The sequence below is a fragment of the Ammospiza nelsoni genome, chromosome 28 (genome assembly GCF_027579445.1).
Source record: "Ammospiza nelsoni isolate bAmmNel1 chromosome 28, bAmmNel1.pri, whole genome shotgun sequence".
In the NCBI taxonomy this organism is placed as follows: Eukaryota; Metazoa; Chordata; class Aves; order Passeriformes; family Passerellidae; genus Ammospiza; species Ammospiza nelsoni.
In genome coordinates, this window is record NC_080660.1 from 2,882,538 (window position 1) to 2,903,426 (window position 20,889).

The 20,889-nt window shown below is 57.3% G+C and overlaps 1 protein-coding gene across 3 annotated transcripts; it reads left to right on the plus strand.

Annotated features, from left to right (window-relative positions):
- The first annotated feature begins 3,805 nt into the window (after positions 1-3,805).
- On the plus strand, positions 3,806-16,572 carry CRABP2 (cellular retinoic acid binding protein 2). Of its 3 annotated transcripts, none has more exons than XM_059490427.1 (5): positions 3,806-3,934; positions 7,414-7,496; positions 10,989-11,173; positions 14,696-14,818; positions 16,042-16,572. In XM_059490427.1, the coding sequence occupies exons 2-5, from the start codon at positions 7,427-7,429 to the stop codon at positions 16,090-16,092; spliced, it is 429 nt and encodes a 142-aa protein (XP_059346410.1). In that variant the 5' UTR covers positions 3,806-3,934; positions 7,414-7,426; the 3' UTR covers positions 16,093-16,572. The 3 variants fall into 3 exon arrangements, with proteins under 3 accessions (XP_059346410.1, XP_059346411.1, XP_059346412.1); XM_059490428.1 differs by having other exon boundaries at positions 3,873-3,939; XM_059490429.1 differs by lacking the exon at positions 3,806-3,934 and adding an exon at positions 3,953-3,968.
- Positions 16,573-20,889: the final 4,317 nt, after the last annotated feature.

Genomic DNA, 20,889 nt, shown 5'->3' on the forward strand with positions numbered 1-20,889 from the left:
CCTCGACCAGGGCAGGGTCCTGGAGCTGAGGAGGGGTCCTGGAGCTGAATAAGGGTTCTGGAGTTAAGGGTTTGGAACCAGGGCAGGGGTTCTGGAGCTGAGGAAGGGTCCAGGGTTGGGCTGGATGAGGGTCCAGGGCCCAGGCAGCGTCCTGCAGCTGAGGAAGGGTCCAGATCCAGGACAGAGTCCTGGAGCTGAGGAGGGGTCCTGGAGCTGAGCACGGCTCCCAGCCCAGGGCAGGGTTCTGGCCCAGGGCGGTGTCCTGTAGCTGAGTGAGGGTCCCAGCCCAGGGCAGGGTCTGGAACCAGGGCAGAGTCCTGGAGCTGAGCACAGCTCCCAGCCCAGGGCAGGTCCTGGATCTGAGGAGGGGTCCTGGAGCTGAGCACGGCTCCCAGCCCGGGTCAGGCTCCCAGCCCGGGCGAGGGTTTGGAACCAGGGCAGGGTCCTGGAGCTGAGCACGGCTCCCAGCCCGGGCCAGGGTTTGGAACCAGGGCAGGGTCCTGGAGCTGAGCACGGCTCCCAGCCCGGGCCAGGGTTTGGAACCAGGGCAGGGTCCTGGAGCTGAGCACGGCTCCCAGCCCGGGCCAGGGTTTGGAACCAGGGCAGGGTCCTGGAGCTGAGCACGGCTCCCAGCCCGGGCCAGGCTCCCATCCCGGGCCAGCCCCCGCTGGCGCCGCCCAGCAGAGCTCCGGGGCGCGTGTGCTCCGTCCCGCCGCACAGCCGGGGGTCGCAGCGGCCGCGGGGCCGGGCCGGGCCCGCTCTCGCCGTCCAGCTGTGTTTCCAGCTGTGTCTCATTTCCGCAGCGGCCGTGGCCAGAGGCGGGGGGTGGGGGCCGCGTCCCGCCAGCTGCCGAACATTTGTGGGGACGTGGGGAGGGGACGGCGGTGACCTGCCCTTGCTCAGGCTTCACCCCGCACACGGAGGAGCCCGCCGCGTTCTCTCCCAAATTGGGGTGACCCCAAACAGCTTCAGCTCCTTTATGGGGTGGGGGTACCCGACAGCCCCTCCCAGCGCTGAGGAGGGGGAAGCATCCCCAAGCACCCCCCGATCCTCCCAGGAGGGGCTCTGGGGCACCGACAGCATTTTGGGGGGGGGGGTCCCAGAGCAGCGATGGAGCCCAGCCCGTGCTAGGGGGGGTTGCACTGGGGATTTCTGCGGTTTGCGAGGATTTCTGCCGGGAAAAGGGGGGTGGACGGTGCCGGATGTTTCCGCAGGCTGAGCCAGCTGCGGCTGCTGCTGCTGCTGCCCTGGCACCGGCACAGGGACTCCGTGCCCTTCCCGGGGGTGGCCGCCGCTCCGGAGGGGTTGTTTGGGGCCAGGCCTTCACCGGCGTGCGAGAGAGGGAGGGAGAGGAGGGTGCGGTGCGAAGGCTTCGTCCGCCCTTCCCGGCACAATCCCTTCCAGATGTGCGGCTGGCGCTCCCACCCCGCTGGGTGATGGCACCCAGTACGGGGTCCCTGGGGGTTTGCAGGCAGATCCCACCCCAAACCCGCCACCCACTCACCCCGGAATGGAGATGATTTTATTTCCCCCCCTAGAATAGAGATGATTTCCCCCCCCCCCCCCCGCTGGAATGGAGATGATTTTTTTCCTCCCCCTAGAATGGACATGATTTTTCCCCCCTAGAATGTAGATGATTTTTTTTCCCTCCTCCAGAATAGACATGATTATTTCCCCCCCTAAAATGGAGATAATTTCTCCCCCTCCCTCGGAATGGAGATGATTTTTCCTCCTGGAATAAAGATGATTTTTTCCCCCTTGAAATGGAGATTATTTCTCCCACCCCTGGAATAAAGATTATTTTCCCCCCCCAATGGAGATGATTTTTTCCCCCTAGAATGGAGATTATTTTTGTTTCCCCCTTGGAATACAGATTATTTCCCCTCCCCTGGAATGGAGACGTTTTTCCCCCTTGGAATGGAGATGATTCTTTTCCCCCCTGGAATAAAGATGATTTTTTTCCCCCCCTGAAATAGAGATGATTTTCCCCCCTGCTGGAATAGAGATGATTTTTCCCCCTTGAAATGGAGATGATTTTTTCCCCCTAGAATGGAGATTATTTTTTTTTTCCCCCTGGAATAGAGATGATTTTTTCCCCCCTAGAATGGAAATTATTTTTTTCCCCTCTGAAATGGAGATGATTCTTTTCCCCCCCGGAATGGAGATTATTTTTTTTTCCCCTAGAAATGGAGATGATTTTTTCTCCCCCCCTGAAATGGAGATGATTTTTTTCCCCCTTGAAATGGAGATGATTTTTGTTTCCCCCCTGGAATGGAGATTATATTTTTTCCCCCCTTGAAATGGAGATGATTTTTTCCCCCTAGAATGGAGATTATTTTTTTTTTCCCCCCTAGAATGGAAATTATTTTTTTCCCCTCTGAAATGGAGATGATTCTTTTCCCCCCCGGAATGGAGATTATTTTTTTTTCCCCTAGAAATGGAGATGATTTTTTCTCCCCCCCTGAAATGGAGATGATTTTTTTCCCCCTTGAAATGGAGATGATTTTTGTTTCCCCCCTGGAATGGAGATTATATTTTTTCCCCCCTTGGAATGGAGATGATTTTTCCCCCCTAAAATGGAGATGATTTTTGTTCCCCCCCCCTAGAATAGAGATAATTTTCCCCCCCTGGAATGGAGATGATTTTTTTTCCCCTGGAATGGAGATGACTTTTTTCCCCCTGGAATGGAGATTATTTCCCCCCCCCCCTCCTGAAACAGAGAAGATTTTTTTTCTCCCCCTTGGAACACAGATTATTTTTCCCCCCTTGAAATGGAGATGACATTTTTTCCCCATGAAATGGACATGATTTTCGTTCCCCCCCCCCCTTGGAATAGAGATTATTTTTCCCCCCTTGAAACGGAGATTACATTTTTCCCCCATGGAATGGACATGATTTTCGTTCCCCCCCTAGAATAGAGATTATTTTCCCCCCCTAGAATGGACATGATTTTGGTTCCCCCCCCAGAACAGAGATTATTTTTCCCCCCTTGAAATGGAGATGACATTTTTCCCCCCATGGAATGGACATGATTTTCGTTCCCCCCCCTAGAATAATTTTCCCCCCCTGGAATGGAGATGATTTTTTTTCCCCTGGAATGGAGATGACATTTTTCCCCCATGAAATGGACATGATTTTGGTTCCCCCCCCCAGAACAGAGATTATTTTTCCCCCCTTGAAATGGAGATGACATTTTTCACCCATGGAATGGAGATGATTTTCGTTCCCCCCCCTAGAATAATTTTCCCCCCCTGGAATGGAGATGATTTTTTTCCCCCTGGAATGGAGATGACATTTTTCCCCCATGAAATGGAGATGATTTTCGTTCCCCCCCCTAGAATAGAGATTATTTTTCCCCCCTTGAAATGGAGATGACATTTTTCCCCCATGAAATGGACATGATTTTCGTCCCCCCCCCCATTAGAACAGAGATTATTTTCCCCCCCTTGAAATGGAGATTATGACTTCCCCCAGATTTTGAGCAAACCCCAGCCACTCCACACGGGGGGGAGGCCTCTCCTGCACCTCCGGAGTGACAGATTCGGGGTGCAGCACCCCCTCCCCAGCCCGTCCGTCTGTCTGTCCGTGCCGGAGCCCGGTGAGCAATCCTGTTCTCCAGGGGATTAGGGATGGGCAAGCCGCGACTTGGCCCCAACCGGAGCTTCTGGGGGGACGTGACCACGAGCAGGGGGGGGCTCTGTGAAACCTTTGCACCCTAAATCACTGAAGATTTCCTCTCTCCTTCCATCCCGGAGCTCCTGCTCAACCAGAAACGCCACTTCTGGCTTTTCTTGCCCAGAAGCGGCCCCGAGGCACAGCCTGACCTTCCCAGGGTGGAGAAAGCTCGGAAAAAAAATCCCTCGGAGGGAGAGGGGGATCCACCTGCCCCTGGCAGCTCCAGCGAGCGCTGACCCGGCCGGGCCTTCGGAGTGAGGTTTGGTGGGAGTTCTGAATTTTTGTGGGAGTTTGTGAGTTTATATCTGAATTTTTTGTGGGAGATTTTGAGTTTTTGTGTGAATTTTTTTGTGTGAGATTTTGAGTTTTTGTGTGAATTTTTGTGTGAGTTTTTGCGTGAGTTTGTGAGTTTATATGTGAATTTTTTGTGTGAGACTGTGAGTTTATATGTGAATTTTTTGTGTGTGTTTTGGTGTGAGTTTTGAATTTTTGTGTGAGCTGTTGTGTGAGTTTGTGAGTTTATGTGTGAATTTTTTGTGTGTGTTTTGGTGTGAGTTTTGAATTTTTGTGTGAGTTTTTGCGTGAGTTTATATGTGAATTTTTTGTGTGAGTCTGTGAGTTTATGTGTGAATTTTTTGTGTGAGATTTTGAGTTTTTGTGTGAATTTTTGTGTGAGTTTTTGCGTGAGTTTGTGAGTTTATATGTGAATTTTTTGTGTGAGTCTGTGAGTTTATATGTGAATTTTTTGTGTTTTTGCGTGAGTGTGTGAGTTTATATGTGAATTTTTTGTGTTAGTCTGTGAGTTTATATGTGAATTTTTTGCGTGTGTTTTGGTGTGGGTTTTGAATTTTTGTGTGAGTTTATATGTGAATTTTTTGTGTGAGATTTTGAGTTTTTGTGTGAATTTTTGTGTGAGTTTTTGCGTGAGTTTGTGAGTTTATATGTGAATTTTTTGTGGGAGTCTGTGAGTTTATATGTGAATTTTTTGCGTGAGTTTTTGAGTTTATATGTGAATTTTTTGTGTGAGTTTTTGCGTGAGTTTTTGTGTGAATTTTTGTGTGAGTTTGTGTGCGAATTTTCTGTGAGTTTGGGAGTGTTTTTGTGAGTTTGAGTGTGAATTTTTTGTGAGTTTTTTGTGAGTTTGTGACTTTATATGTGAATTTTTGTGTGAGTTTTTTGAGTTTATGTCTGAATTTTTCTGTGAGTTTGGGAGTTTTTGTGTGAGTTTTTGTGTGAGTTTTTGCGTGAGTTTGTGAGTTTATATGTGAATTTTTTGTGTGAGTTTTTGTGTGAGTTTGTGAGTTTATATGTGAATTTTTGTGTGAGTTCTTGTGTCAGTTTTTGATTTTATGTGTGAATTTTTGTGTGAGTTTATATGTGAATTTTTGTGTGAGTTTTTGTGTGAGTTTGTGTGCGAATTTTCTGTGAGTTTGGGAGTGTTTCTGTGAGTTTGAGTGTGAATTTTTTGTGAGTTTTTTGTGAGTTTGTGACTTTATATGTGAATTTTTGTGTGAGTTTTTTGAGTTTATGTCTGAATTTTTCTGTGAGTTTGGGAGTTTTTGTGTGAGTTTTTGTGTGAGTTTTTGTGTGAGTTTTTGTGTGAGTTTTTGTGTGAGTTTTTGTGTGAGTTTTTGTGTGAGTTTTTGTGTGAGTTTTTGTGTGAGTTTTTGTGTGAGTTTGTGTGTGAGTTTGTGTGCGAATTTTCTGTGAGTTTGGGAGTGTTTCTGTGAGTTTGAGTGTGAATTTTTGTGTGAGCTTTTGTGTGAGTTTGTGAGTTTATATGTGAATTTTGTGTGAGTTTGTGCGTGAATTTTTGTACGTTTTGTGTGAGTTTGTGAGTTTATATGTGAATTTTTGTGTGAGTTTTTTGAGTTTCGTGTGTGAATTTTTTTGGTGAGTTTTTGAGTTTGTGTCTGAGTTTTTTTGTGAGTTTGTATGAGTTTATATGTGATATTTTCTGTGAGTTTGGGAGTGTTTTTGTGCGAGTTTGTGCGTGATGTTGAGGCTGGCAAAGTCGAGGATCAAACCCACGTGTGCACAAGTGAGCACAGGCACCCACACGTGCCCGTGCCAGCGTCACACAGCTGTGAAACACGCGTGCCCTGGGCACACTCGGGGGGTGCAGACAGATTTGGGGGTACAGACACATTTGGGGGTACAGGCAGATTTTGGGGTACAGCCAGATTTTGGGGTACAGACATATTTGGGGGGTACAGACACATTTGGGGGTACAGGCAGATTTTGGGGTACAGACATATTTTGGGGTACAGGCAGATTTTGGGGTACAGGCAGATTTGGGGGGTACAGGCAGATTTGGGGGTACAGACAGATTTTGGGGTACAGGCACATTTGGGGGGTACAGACACATTTGGGGTACAGACAGATTTTGGGGTACAGACAGATTTTGGGGAGTACAGACAGATTTGGGGGTACAGACACATTTGGGGGGTACAGGCAGATTTTGGGGTACAGGCAGATTTTGGGGTACAGACAGATTTTGAGGAAAAGACATATTTGGGGGGTACAGACAGATTTTGGGGTACAGGCAGATTTGGGGGTACAGCCAGATTTGGGGGTATAGGCAGATTTTGGGGTACAGGCACATTTGGGGGGTACAGACACATTTGGGGGTACAGACACATTTGGGGGTATAGGCAGATTTTGGGGTACAGACAGATTTTGGGGGTACAGACATACTTGGGGAGATACAAGCAGGTTTGGGGGGGTACTGACAGATTTGAGGGGGTACAGAGAGATTTGGGGGGGTATAGGCAGATTTGGGGGGGATGCAAGCAGATTTGGGGGGGGTAGAGGCAAATTTGGGGGGTAGAGGCAGATTTAGAGGGGGTGCAGGACGTTTGGGAGGGTCCAGACAGATTTGAGGGGTACAGACAGATTTTGGGGGGTACAGGCAGATTTGCAGGGGTAGAGGCAGCTTGGGGGGTACAGACAGATTTTGGGGGGTACAGACAGATTTGAGGGGTGCGGGCGGATTTAGGGGGGATACAGGCAGATTTGGAGGGTGGAGACAGATTTGGGGGCTACAAGCAGATTCGGGGGTGCAGGCGGCTTGGAGGGGTACAGACAGATTTGGGGGGTACAGACAGATTTGGGGGTGCAGCACATGTGGGGTGCAGACAGATTTGGGGGGATACAGGCAGATTTGGGGGTTATGGGCAGATTTGGGGGTGCAGACAGATTTGAGGGGTGCGGGCAGATTTAGGGGGGGATACAGGCAGATTTGGGGGTACAGACAGATTTGGGGGTGCAGCACATGTGGGGTGCGGGCAGATTTAGGGGGGATACAGGCAGATTTGGGGGTTATGGGCAGATTTGGGGGTGCAGACAGATTTGGGGGGATGCTGGCGATCGAGGGGCACCAGGGAGGTGCCCCAGCCTGGGCAGCCGATCAGGGTACGGATCTCGGGGGGATTTGGGGGGCACGGACAGAGCTCCAGCCAGCACCTACACCCCCAAACCGGGGCGGGGGGCTCGGCCTGGGCTCTCCCCCTCCTCAGGTGAGCGCGGAGCCCCCAAACCGGGGCCGGGGCCGAGGGGGGTGGGACCAGCCCGGCGATAAAACGGCGCGGGCGGGACGGCACGGACGGACAGACAGACGGAGCGAGCGGGCGAGCGGCCGTGCCGGTACCGAGGGAGCCCTCGGAGCGCTCATTCCCCTCCCTGTGCCCACCCCGTGCCCACCCCGTGCCCTCTCTGTGCCCTCCCTGTGCCCCCCAGCTTGGCAGCCGCGATGCCCAACTTCTCCGGCAACTGGAAGATGAAGAGCTCGGAGAACTTCGAGGAGCTGCTGAAGGCTCTGGGTGAGTGGATCCCCCAATCCTCGGGGCTCACTGGGGCTGGGGTCCGGGGGGTTCCCCCCATTTTCCCCCCATTTCCCCCATCTCCAAACCCTTTTGCAGCCCGGCGGTGCCCGGAGCCGCCGTGTGCCGCGGGGATCCCTTTTGCTCCCCCTTTTCCCCGAGCTCTGACGCTCGGTGCCCGCTGAGGAGTCACAGGCACCACCCCGAGGGATCCCCCACCCCTTTCCTGCCTCAGTTTCCCCACCCTGGTGCTCCCCTCCGCCCCCCACCCCAAAATCTCCCGCGGGTTCACCTGTGCCCCCCCCCCCCCCCCCATTTTGTGGACAACCAAACCACCCCGAGCAGGACCCATTTTGTGGGGGTTTTGTGAGGATTTTGTGGGGTTTTTTGGGGTCCCGCTCTCCCCTTTCTCATCTCAGCCCCGTGGCAGAGCCGAGGGTGGGTGGGGAGAGCCAGAACTCACGGTGGGGGGGCTGGAATTTTGGGGGGGTCCCCGGGGTTTTGCGCAGGATCAAATCCATCTCCCCCCCTCCTCCTCCTGACCCGCTCCTCGCCAGCCCCGGAGCAGAAATATTTTCCAGGTTAGGGGATACGGAACGAATATTTCAGGATAATTATCACTTTCTTGGGTTTCACTCCCGATCCCCCGGCTCTGCCCTGGCCCCGCTGATGGAACCGGCTCGGGGAAACCTCGGCAGGAAAATAAATCTGCCAAAAAAAAAACCCCCCCCGGAACCCTCCTGCTTTCCCACGGCGCAAATGGGGGCTCCCATTGGGGTGCAGGCAGATTTAGGGGGGGTAGAGGCAGATTTGGAGGGGGTACAGACAGATTTAGGGGGGGTAGAGGCAGATTTGGGGGGGGTACAGACAGATTTAGGGGGGGTAGAGGCAGATTTGGGGGGGGTACAGACAGATTTAGGGGGGGTAGAGGCAGATTTAGGGGGGTAGAGGCAGATTTGGAGGGGTAGAGGCAGATTTGGGGTGGTAAAGGCAAATTTGGTGGGATACAGAAAGATTTAGGGGGGTACAGGCAGATTTGGGGTGATAAAGGCAGATTTTGGGGGGTACAGAAAGATTTAGGGGGGTACAGGCAGATTTGGGGAGGGGTAGAGGCAGATTTGGGGGGATACAGGCAGATTTTGAGGGGATACAGGCAGATTTGGGGGGTACAAACAGATTTTGGGGGAATAGAGGCAGATTTAGGGGGGATACAGACAGATTTGCAGGGGTACAGACAGATTTTGGGGGGATACAGGCAGATTTGCAGGGGTACAAACAGATTTGGGGGTTATAGGCAGATTTGGGGGGGTAGAGACAGATTTGGGGGGAATAAAGGCAGATTTGGGAGGGTACAGACAGATTTGGGGGGGTGCAGACAGATTTAGGGGGGATACAGGCAAATTTAGGGACGATAAAGGCAGATTTGGGGGGTACAGACCCCAGCCGCCCCCCCAGCCGTGGTTTTGCTCCCTTTGGGGGCTGTTTGTGCCCCCCCACCCCCATTACCATCATTTGGGGGGCCGTGTTTGGGGTCTCCGGTGTGAATCCACCCTGGGGGTGTTGTGGGGGGATTTGTCCCGTCCCATTTTGTGGGGGGGGGTCGGGTCCTCCCCCCCTTTGTGCGGGGACCCTCTCAGGGAGGTGACACGGGAACAATGTCCCCAAAGAGCCCCCCGGTGACAGCCGGGCCGTGATGGATGAGCGGGGACAAAGCCGCAGCTGCCGAGGGGGGAAGGCGGGAGCCCCGGGGGGGTCACACGGGTCACACCGAGCGCAGGGGCCCTTGTCCCCGCTGTCACCCCCGTGCCTTCCCCGGGGCGCATCCGGCGCCGCCGCCGCCCCCTCCGCAGGTAACGAGAGCCAGATGTGGCCAGATGTGGCCCTGGGGCGGGGGGGGGGGGCTCGGCTGTCCCTCCCCTCCCTCCTTGGGCTGCCTGGAGCCACCTGCGGCCCTCGCTGTGCCCTGGGAGGTGGCACTGCAGAGTGCGGGGCTGACCCGCGGTCACCGGGTGCCGCTGTGCCCACCTGGGTCACTGGGCATGATCGGTGCCACTCCCCGGGTAACTGGGCACTCTCAGTGCCACCGTGCCCTCCCCCTGGGTCACCGGGTACCACCATGTTCCCCTTGATCACCGGGCACTCTCAGTGCCACTGCATCCCCTGATCACCGGGCACCACCATGTCCCCCTTGGGTCGCTGGGCACCACCGTGTTCCCCTGGTCACCGGGCACCACCATGTCCCCCTCGGGTCACTGGGCACCACCGTGTTCCACTGGTCACCGGGCACCACCGTGTTCCCCTGGTCACTGGGCACCACCATGTCCCCCTCGGGTCACTGGGCACCACTGCTCCTCTTGGGTCACTGGGCACCACCGTATTCCCCTGGTCACCGGGCACCACCGTATTCCCCTGGTCACCGGGCACCACCATGTCCCCCTCAGGTCACTGGGCACCACCGTGTTCCCCTGGTCACTGGGCACCACCGCTCCCCTTGGGTCACTGGGCACTGCTTGGTGCCACCACTCTCCTTGGCTCACCGGACACCACCATGCCTCCCCCGGGTCACTGGGCACACTCAGTGACTCTTGGTCACTGGGCACCACCCTGCCCTCCGGGTCACTGGGCACTCTCAGTGCCACCCCTCGCGCTTCCCCCGGGTGACTGTGCCCTCTTGGTGCCACTGTGCCCCCTCAGTCACCGTCCCTCTCAGTGGCACCATGCTCCTCAGTCACTGTGCCCTCTCGGTGCCACTGTGCCCCCTCAGTCACCGTCCCTCTCAGTGGCACCATGCCCCTCAGTCACTGTGCCCTCTCAGTGGCACCGTGCCCCTGGTCACCGTGCCCTCTCGGTGTCACTGTGCCCCCTGTCACCATGCCCTCTCAGTGTCACTGTGCCCTGGGTGACTGTGCCCTCTCAGTGTTACCATGCCCCTTGATCACCGTGCCCTCTCAGTGTCACCGTGCCCCCTCAGTCACCGTGCCCTCTCGGTGCCACTCCACGCGTGACCGTGCCCTCTCAGTGTCACCGTGCCCTGGGTGACTGTGCCCCCTCGGTGTCACCATGCCCCTGGTCACCGTGCCCTCTCGGTGTCACCATGCCCCTGGTCACTGTGCCCTCTCGGTGTCACCCTGCCCTCTCGGTGTCACCATGCCCCTGGTCACTGTGCCCTCTCGGTGTCACCATGCCCTCTCGGTGTCACCATGCCCCTCGGTCACCGTGCCCTCTCGGTGCCACCGTGCCCCTGGTCACTGTGTCCTCTCAGTGTCACCATGCCCTCTCAGTGTCACCATGCCCCTGGTCACCGTGCCCTCTCGGTGTCACCATGCCCCTGGTCACTGTGCCCTCTCGGTGTCACCATGCCCTCTCAGTGTCACCATGCCCTCTCAGTGTCACCGTGCCCCTGGTCACTGTGCCCTCTCAGTGTCACCATGCCCTCTCGGTGTCACCATGCCCCTGGTCACCGTGCCCCCTCGGTGTCACCGTGCCCCCCAGGCGTGAACGTGATGCTGAGGAAGATCGCGGTGGCGGCGGCGGCCAAGCCGGCGGTGGAGATCCGGCAGGACGGGGACGGCGAGAGCTTCTACATCCGCACGTGCACCCCCGTGCGCACCACCGAGATCCGCTTCAGGGTCGGGGAGGAGTTCGAGGAGCAGACGGTGGACGGGCGGCCCTGCAAGGTGGGGCTGGCACGGGGGCACAGCGGGGAGAGGGGGAGTGGGTGTGAGAGTGAGTGTGAGCGTGGGTGTGAGAGTGTGAGTGAGAGAGTGGGTGTGGGTATGGGTGTGAGAGGGTGAAAGTGTGTGTGTGAGTGTGTGAGTGAGTGCAGGTGTGTGAGAATGTGTGAGAGTGGGAAACAGTGTGAGAGTGTGAGACTGTGTGATGTGTCACTGGGTGAGTGAGAGTGAGTGTGTGAGTGTGAGAGTATGAGTGTGTGCATGAGAGAGTGTGAGTGAGAGTGTGAGAGTGTGTGTATGAGAGTGAGTGCAGGTGTGTGAGAGTGGGAGACAATGTGTGAGTGTGAGATTGTGTCACTGTGAGTGAGAGTGAGTGTGGGAGTGTGTGTGTGAGAGTGTGAGAGTGAGTGCAGGTGTGTGAGAGTGGGAGACTGTGTGATGTGTCACTGAGTGAGTGTGACAGTGTGAGTGGGTGTGAGTGAGTGTGTGAGTGTGAGATTGTGTCACTGTGAGTGAGAGTGTGAGAGTGTGTGAGAGTGAGAGTGGGAGACAGTGTGAGTGTGAGATTGTGTGAGTGTGAGATTGTGTGATGTGTCACTGGGTGAGTGAGAGTGAGTGTGAGAGTGGGTGTGAGTGTGAGAGTGAGAGTGTGAAAGTGTGTGTGAGTTTGAGAGTGAGATTGTGTGATGTGTCACTGTGTGAGTGAGAGTGAGTGTGTGAGTGTGAGAGGGTGTGAGTGTGAGAGAGTGTGAAAGTGTGTGTGAGTGTGAGAGTGTGTGAGAGTGAGTGCAGGTGTGTGAGAATGTGTGAGAGTGGGAGACAGTGTGAGTGTGAGATTGTGTGATGTGTCACTGTGTGAGTGAGACAGTGTGTGCATGAGAGAGTGTGTGAGACTGTGTGTGAGGGTGTGTGAGTGTGAGTAAGGGTGTGAGTGGGTGAAAGTCTGTGAGAGTGGGTGTGAGAGTGAGTGTGAGAGTGAGTGTGAGAGTGAGTGTAAATGAGTGTGAGAGACAGTGTATGAGTGTGAGGGTGTGTGAGAGTGGGAGTGAGTCTGAGTGTGAGAGTGTGTGCGAGAGTGTGATGTGTCAGTGTAAGAGTGTGTGTGAAAGTGAGTGTGAGAGTTTGAGAGTGTGTGTGTCTATGTGTGAGCATGAAAGTGTGGGTGTGTGTGACTGTGTGTGGGGGTGTGTAAGTGTGAATAAGAGTGTGAGACAGTGTGAGTGTGTCTGTGTGAGAGTGTGTCTGTGTGTGAGTGTGTCTGTGTGAGACTGAGTGTGAATACGGGTGTGAGTGTGTGTGTGAGTGTGAAACTGTATGAGGGTGTGGGTGTGACTGTGCATGTGTGAGACTGAGTGTGAGAGTGTGTGTCAGTGTGGGTGTGTCTGAGTGTGAGAGTGTGTCTGTGTGTAAGTATGACTGTGTGTGTGAGACTGAGTGTGAGACTGTGAGTGTGACTGTGTGATTGTGATTGTGTGTCTGCATGTGTGAGTGAGTGCGTCTGAGTGACTGTGTGACTGTGTGTGTCAGTGTGTGTGTGAATGTGGGTGTGACTGTGTGTGACTGTGTGTATCAGTGTGGGTGTGACTGTGTGTGACTGTGTGTGAATGTGGGTGTGTCTGTGTGTGCCTGTGTGTGACTGTGTGTGTCAGTGTGTGTGTGAATGTGAGTGTGTGTGTGTCTGTGTATGGCTGTGTGTGTCTGAATGTGAGTGTCTGTGTGTCTGTGTATGGCTGTGTGTGCCTGTGTATGACTGTGTGTGTGTATGACTGTGTGTGACTGTGTGTGAGTGTGTGTGTGACTGTGTGTATCTCTGTGTGTGTGACCGTGTGTGAATGTGAGTGTGAGAGAGTTTGTGGGTGTGACTGTGTGTATGAATGTGACTCTGTGTGTGTGTGCATGTGAGTGTGTCAGTCTGAGTGTCAGTGTGATTGTGTGACTGTGTGTGACTCTGTGTGTGTGAGTGTCAGTGTGACTGTGTCTGTCTGTCTGTGTGCGTGTCTGTCTGTGCACAAATGCCTTTCTCCCCGCAGCTGCTTCCCCTGCTCCTGCAGCCCAACCTCTCCTTGTGCCCCCCCGGCCTTTCCTGGGTCCCCCAATCCCCTCCTGCACCCCCATCCTGCCCTGGGTCCCCCAACCCCTTCCCAGTGACCCCAACCCCTCATTGCACCCTCCATCCCCTCCCTGTGCCCCCAACCCCGTTCCCTGTGCCATCATCCCCTTGTTGTGCCCCTCAACCCTTCTCTGTGCCCCCAATCCCTCATTGTACCCCTCAACCCCTTCCTTGTGCCATCATCCCCTCGTTGTGCCCCTCAGCCTCTTCCCCGTGCCCCTCAACCCCTTCCCCGTGCCCCCTAACCCCTGTTGTGCCCCCATCCCCTTCCCTGTTCCCCCAAACCTTTCCCTGTACCCCAAACCCCTCATTGTGCCCCTCATCCCCTTGTTGTGCCACCCAACCCTTTCCCTGTGCCCCCAACCCCCCATTGTGCCCCTCATCCCCTTCCCTGTTCCCCCCTCCATGCCATCAACCCCTTTCCTCTGCCATCATCCTCTCGTTGTGCCCCTCATCCCCTCTCTGTGCCCCTCAACCCCTTACCTGTGCCCCCATCCCCTCTCTGTGCCCCCAAACCCCTTCCCTGCCAACCCCTTACCTGTGCCCCCAATCCCTCATTGTGCCCTCATCCCCTCCCTGTGCCCCCAATGCCCCATTGTGCCCCTTAACCTCTCCCCATGCCCCTCAACCCCTTTCCTGTGCCCCCCATCCCCTTCCCTGTGCCATCAACCCCTCATGGTGCCCCTCATCCCCTCACTGTGCCACTCAACCCTTCCCTGTGCCCCCAACCCCTGTTTTGCCCCCATCTCCTTCCCCGTGCCCCCAGCCCCTTCCCTGCCAACCTCTCACTGTGCCCCTCAATCTCTCCCTGTGCCCCCAACCCCTCCCTGTGCCCCCAACCCCTCATTGTGCCCCTCAATCTCTCCCTGTGCCCCCAACCCCCTTTCCTGTGCCAGCATCCCCTCCCTGTGCCCCTGACCTCCTCGTGCCCTCCAGCCCCAGTTGTGCCCCCATCCCCTCTTTGTGCCCCCAACCCTTTCCCTGCCAACCTCTTCCCTGTGCCATCAACCTCTCCCTGTGCCACTCTGCCCCCCGTTGTGCCCCTCAACCTCTCCCTGTGCCCCCAACCCCTTCCTGTGCCCCCAACCCCTTCCCTGTGCCATCAACCTCTCCCTGTGCCCCTCAGCCCCCCATTGTGCCCCTCATCCCCTCCTCGTGCCCCTCAACCTCTCCCTGTGCCCTCAACCCCTTCCCTGTTCCCCCAACCCCTCATTGTGCCCCCAACCCCTTCCTGTGCCCCCAACCCCTCATTGTAGCCCCCATTGTGCCCCCATCCCCTCCCTGTGCCCCCCTGATGCCCAGTGCCCCCACACCCCCCTGGCACAGGGACAAATGCCCCATTCTGCCCCCGGGGTGGGCAGGAGGTGCCCGGGGGTGCCCACACGCCCCCCAATCGCTGCCCCCCGTGCCCGCAGAGCCTGGCCAGGTGGGAGGATGAGAACAAGAACAAGATGGTGTGCGAGCAGCGCCTGCTCAAGGGAGACGGGCCCAGGACGGGCTGGTCCCGGGAGATGAGCAACGATGGGGAGCTCATCCTGGTGAGGGGAACAACGGGGAACCGGGACTAACCGGGGCCAAACGGGACTAACCGGGACCAACCGGGACTAACCAGGGCCAACCGGGACTAACCAGGGCCAACCGGGGCTTGGGGGCAGCGCTGCCTGCTGGGAATTCCTTCAGAGCCGGGATGGGGACAGGAGGGGGGGAATGGGGACAGGAGGGGACAGGAACGCACTGGGCTGGGGACAGGACTGGGTGGATGGGGACAGGAGAGGGGGAAAGGGGACAAGAGGGGATAGATGGGGACAGGAGGGGATGGATGGGGACAGGAATGTGTTGGGATGGGGACAGGAGGGGATGGATGGGGACAGGAGGGGATGGATGGGGACAGGAATGTGTTGGGATGGGGACAGGAGGGGGCTGGAATGGGACAGGACAGGGGGAAAGGGGACAGAAGGGGCAGATGGGGACAAGAGGGGGTGGATGGGACAGGAGGAGCTGGGATGGGGACAGGAGGGGGCAAATGGGGCAGGAGGGCGTGGATGGGGACAGGAGGGGACAGTTAGGGACAGGAGGGGGTGGATGGGGACAGGAGAAGGGGAAAGGGGACAGGAGCACACTGGGATTGGGCAGTAGGGGCTGGGATGGGACAGGAGAAGGTGGATGGGGACAGGAAGGGGTGGGAAGGGGACAGGAGGAGGGGAATGGGGACAGGAGGGGGCAAATGGGACAGGAGGGGGAGAATGGGGACAGAAGGGGCCGGGATGGGGACAGGAGAGGGGCAAAGGGACAGGAGGGGAAGAATGGGGGCAAGAGCAGGGGAAAGGGGACAGGAAGGGCTGAGATGGGGACAGGAGGGGATGGATGGGGACAGCGTGGGTGGAGGGGGACAGGAGAGGGGGAAAGGGGACAAGAGGGGATAGATGGGGACAGGAATGTGTTGGGATGGGGACACGAGGGGATGGATGGGACAGGAGAAGGGGAAAGGGGGCAGGAGGGGGCGGATGGGACAGGAGGGGGCAGATGGGACAGGAACCCACTGGGATGGGGACAGGAGGGGTGGATGGGACAGGAGGGGACAGGAGAGGGTGGATGGGGACAGGAGGGGCCAGATGGGACAGGAGGAGCTGGGATGGGGACAGGAGGGGGAAAGGGGACAGGAAGAGGAGAATGGGGGCAGGAGGGGGTGGATGGGGACAGGATGGGGACACGGGGGGGCACATCCACATCCACACCTGTGACCGCCCCCCTCTCCCCGCAGACCATGACGGCCGATGACGTTGTGTGCACCCGGGTGTACATTCGGGAGTGACCCCCCCGCTCAGTGACCCCTCGCCACATCCCCCCTCCCCTCCCCGCGTCCCCACAGCCCCCTGCGCTGCTCCCCTGCCACAGGGCGGGTGTTGCATCCCCGAACCCCCTTTTCTGGGGGGTCACACACACCCGCATTTCCCTCCCCGTGCAGGGCGGGGTTCTCGGGGCCAGCAGAAGCTCCCGGCCCGTCCTGGCCCCGCTCTGCTCTCGGGGCTGGCTCGGTGCCGGCTGCGGCGGGGGGTAACGCGGCCCCTCCCTGCCTTTGGGGCTGCTTCCAGCTGCTTTGGCTTCTGCTGGGCTGCTCTTGGTTCCCGCAGCCCCCAGCCCTGCCCCGCCGCCCCTCCCCAGTATTTATTTGTGAATATGGTACAGATGGGGACAGCGAACCCCCCCAGCCTGGGGCAGCGCCGGATCCCAGCCGCCTCCCCTTCCCTCTGTTCTTTCGTCCATTTTTCAATAAATGTCCTGTGACCCCTCCCCAGGGGCATCCCTGACTCTCCTCCTGCCCCATTGGCACACAGATCCCACACCCTGGGGGCTCTGGATCCCACATCCCAAATTCTGCACCCCAAATCCTGCAGTCTGAATCTGACACCTCGGATCCTCCACGCCATATCCCACACTCCAGATCCCAAAGCCTGGATTCCACACTCCAAATCCCACACCCTGCATCCTGCACCCCAGATCCCACAGTCTGAATCTGACACCCCAGATTCTGCACCCCAAATCCCAGTCTGAATCTGACACCCCAGATTCTGCACCCCAAATCCCAGTCTGAATCTGACACCCCAGATTCTGCACCCCAAATCCCACAGTCTGGATCTGACACCCCAGATTCTGCACCCCAGATCCCACAGTCTGAATCTGACACCCCAGATTCTGCACTCCAAATCCCACAGTCTGAATCTGACACCCCAGATTCTGCACCCCAAATCCCAGTCTGAATCTGACACCCCAGATTCTGCACTCCAAATCCCACAGTCTGAATCTGACACCCCAGATTCTGCACCTCAAATCCCACAGTCTGGATCTGACACCCCAGATTCTGCACCCCAGATCCCACAGTCTGAATCTGACACCCCAGATTCTGCACTCCAGATCCCACAGTCTGAATCTGACACCCCAGATTCTGCACCCCAAATCCCACAGTCTGGATCCCACACCCTGCATCCTGCACCCCAAATCCCACATTCCAGATTCCACATCCCGGACTGTGCACCCCAAATCCCACAGTCTGGATCCCACACCCTGCATCCTGCACCCCAAATCCCACATTCCAGATTCCACATCCCTGATTCTGCACCCCAAATCCCGCAGTCTGAATCTGACACCTCGGATTTTGCACTCCACATCCTGCGGTCTGAATCTCACATGCTGGATTGCACATCCCAGATTTCTACACACCAGATACCACACCCCAGATCTTTCACCCTGGATTCTGCACCCCAAATCCCACAGTCTGAATCCTGTACCCCAAATCCTGCAGTCTGAGTCCCACATGCTGGATTCCACACCCCAGATTTCCACACCCCAGATTTCTACACACTGGATACCACACCCCAGATCTTTCACCTCGGATTCTGCACCCCAAATGCCACATCCCACATTCTGTGCTCTAGATCTGCAGCCTGCATCCAACATCCTAGATTCTGTACCCCAAATCCTGCAGTCTGAGTCCCACACCCTTCATCCTGCACCCCAAGTCCCACATTCCAGATTCCACACCCTGGATTCTGCACCCCAGATTCCACAGTCTGAATCTGACAACTTGGATCCTCCACCCCATATCCCACACCACAAATCTCACACTCCAAATCCCACACTCCAGATTCCACACCCTGGATTCTGCACCCCAAATCCCACAGTCTGAATCCGACACCTCGGATTTTGCACCCCAAATCCTGCAGTCTGAGTCCCACACGCTGGATTCCACACCCCGGATTTCCACACCCCAGATTTCTACACACTAGATACCACACCCCAGATCTTTCACCTTGGATTCTGCACCCCAAATCCCACACTCCAGATCTCACACCCCAAATCCCACACCCAGGATTCTGCACCCCAGATTTCCACACCCCAGATCTTTCACCCTGGATTCTGCACCCAGATCCCACACCCCAAATCCCACAGCTCAGATCCCACACCCTGGATCCTTCTCCCTGGATCCCACACTCCAGATCCCACACCTCAGATTCTGCACCCCAGATTTCCTCACTCCAGATCCCACACACTGGATCTTTCACCCTGGATTCTGCACCCCAAATTCCACACCCCAAATCCCACACTTCAGATCCTTCTCCCCACATCACACACCCTGGATTCTGCACCCAAGATCCCACACTCCATAGCTCGCACCCCAAATCTCACACCCCAGATCCCACCCCCCAAATCCTACACTTCAGATCCCACACTCCAGATCCTACACCCCAGATTCTGCACTCCAGATCCCACACCCCAAATCTCACCCCCCAAATACCACATTCCAGATCCCACACCCCAAATCCCACACCCCAGATCCTTCCCCCTGGATCCCACACCCCAAATCTCACCCCCCAAATCCCACACTCCACATCTCGCACCCCAAATCCCACACTCTAGATCCCACATCCCAAATCCCACACCCCAGATCCTTCCCCTTGGATCCCACACCCCAAATCCCACACCCCAAATCCCACAGCTCAGATCCCACACTCCAGATCCCACAGCCTGGATCCTTCCCTCTGGATCCCACACCCAAATCCCACACTTCAGATCGTTCTCCCCACATCACACACCCCGGATTCTGCACCCAAGATCCCACGCTCCATAGCTCGCACCCCAAATCTCACACTCCAGATCCCACACCCCAAATCCCACACTCCAGATCCTTCTCCCCACATCACACACCCCAGATTCTGCACCCAAGATCCCACACTCCATAGCTCACACCCCAAATCTCACACTCCAGACGCCGCACCCCAAATCTCACACCCCAGATCCCACCCCCAAATCCTACACTTCAGATCCCACACTCCAGATCCTACACCCCAGATTCTGCACCCCAGATCCCACACCCCAAATCTCACCCCCCAAATACCACACTCCAGATCCCACCCCCCAAATCCCACACCCCAGATCCTTGCCCCTGGATCCCACCCCCCAAATCCCACACTCCACATCTCGCACCCCAAATCCCACACCCCAAATCCCACACCCCAGATCCTTCCCCTTGGATCCCACACCCCAAATCCCACAGCTCAGATCCCACACTCCAGATCCCACACCCTGGATCCTTCTCCCTGGATCCCACACTCCAGATCCCACACCCCAGATTCTGCACCCCAGATCCCACGCCCCAAATCTCACCCCCCAAATACCACACTGCAGATCCCACACCCCAAATCCCACACTCCAGGTGCTTCCCCCTGGATCCCACCCCCCAAATCCCACACCCCACATCTGGCACCCCAAATCCCACACCCAGATCCTGCCCCCCACAACCTCTGTGGGGCCATTGCGCAAGGGGCCGGGGGCGAGGGCGGCAGCGGGGTTGGCACATCTCGCGTGGGAAGCGGGTGGTGGCACCGGGGTGACTGTGGGGTGACCCTGGGGTGACTGTGGGGTGACCATGGCTGATTGTGGGGCAGGGAGGGCGGTGTGGGGCCGGGGCTTTGTGCTCTACCCCAGCTCTCAGCATGAGACCCCAATCCGGGCTGGGGTGGGGGAGCCGGGGGCACCCCCTGGGTTTGTTCTGTGGTTTGTTAATTACCGGGCTGGCCGCTAATTGCTCTGCATGGGATTGGAGTTAATTAGCCCGGGACAACGGGGCTGAGCTGGGGGTTCAGGGAGGATCGGGGTGCAGGGTCGGGATTCAGGGAGGATCGGGGTGCAGCACTGCCCTGCCTCGAGCTTTGGGGTGCTGCTCCTGCCCCCCGTTCCCTGCCCAGCTCGGCTCCCCCAGACCGGGCCGGGACCCCTCTGGGGCACTGCCCCCCTCCCGAGGGGCAGTTGGGGGGCGCCGCCCCACCGAGCGCTGATGGGGGGAAGGAGAAAGGAGCCGGGGCTCGGTGTTGTGATGGGGGGATGGAGAAAGGAGCCGGGGCTCGGTGTTGTGATGGGGGGATGGAGAAAGGAGCCGGGGCTCGGTGTTGTGATGAGGGGAAGGAGAAAGGAGCCGGGGCTCGGTGTTGTGATGGGGGGAAGGAGAAAGGAGCCGGGGCTCGGTGTTGTGATGGGGGGATGGAGAAAGGAGCCGGCGCTCGGTGTGTGATGGGGGGAAGGAGAAGGGAGCCGGGGCTCGGTGTTGTCATGGGGGGATGGAGAATGGAGCCGGGGCTCGCTGTTGGCCTCACCCCCACGGCCGGGCTGTGCTCCCGCACCCCGGGAGCCCGTCCAGGAGCAGCGAGGGTGGAATTACACCTTCCCTGGGGAGGAGGAGGAGGAGGAGGGGGAGGAAGGCTCCGGTATCTCCAGGTGGACGCTTGGCAGGCGCCCATCACCCCTGGCGCCGTTCCCAGGGCCGTGTCCCGCCTCTGCCGGGGGTCCCGGCCCCCTCCCCACTTCACCCCCCGAGACCCCGGGAGCCGCCGGTAATGGAATCCAGCCGTGCCCCCCGCCCCCGCCGGAGGAATCTCCGCTTTCCCCGGAGCCCCGGGGACGGCTCCGCTTCGCCTCGGCCTGGGGGAGCTCTGGGGGGGCTCCGGGACTCCCAGAAATGGGGGGAGAGGGGGGCTGGGGCTGCCTGCGCTCCCCCCACAGCGGCCCGGGGGTCCCGGGGGGTCCCTGGAGGAAAGCGCCCCCTCCCCGGAGCTCG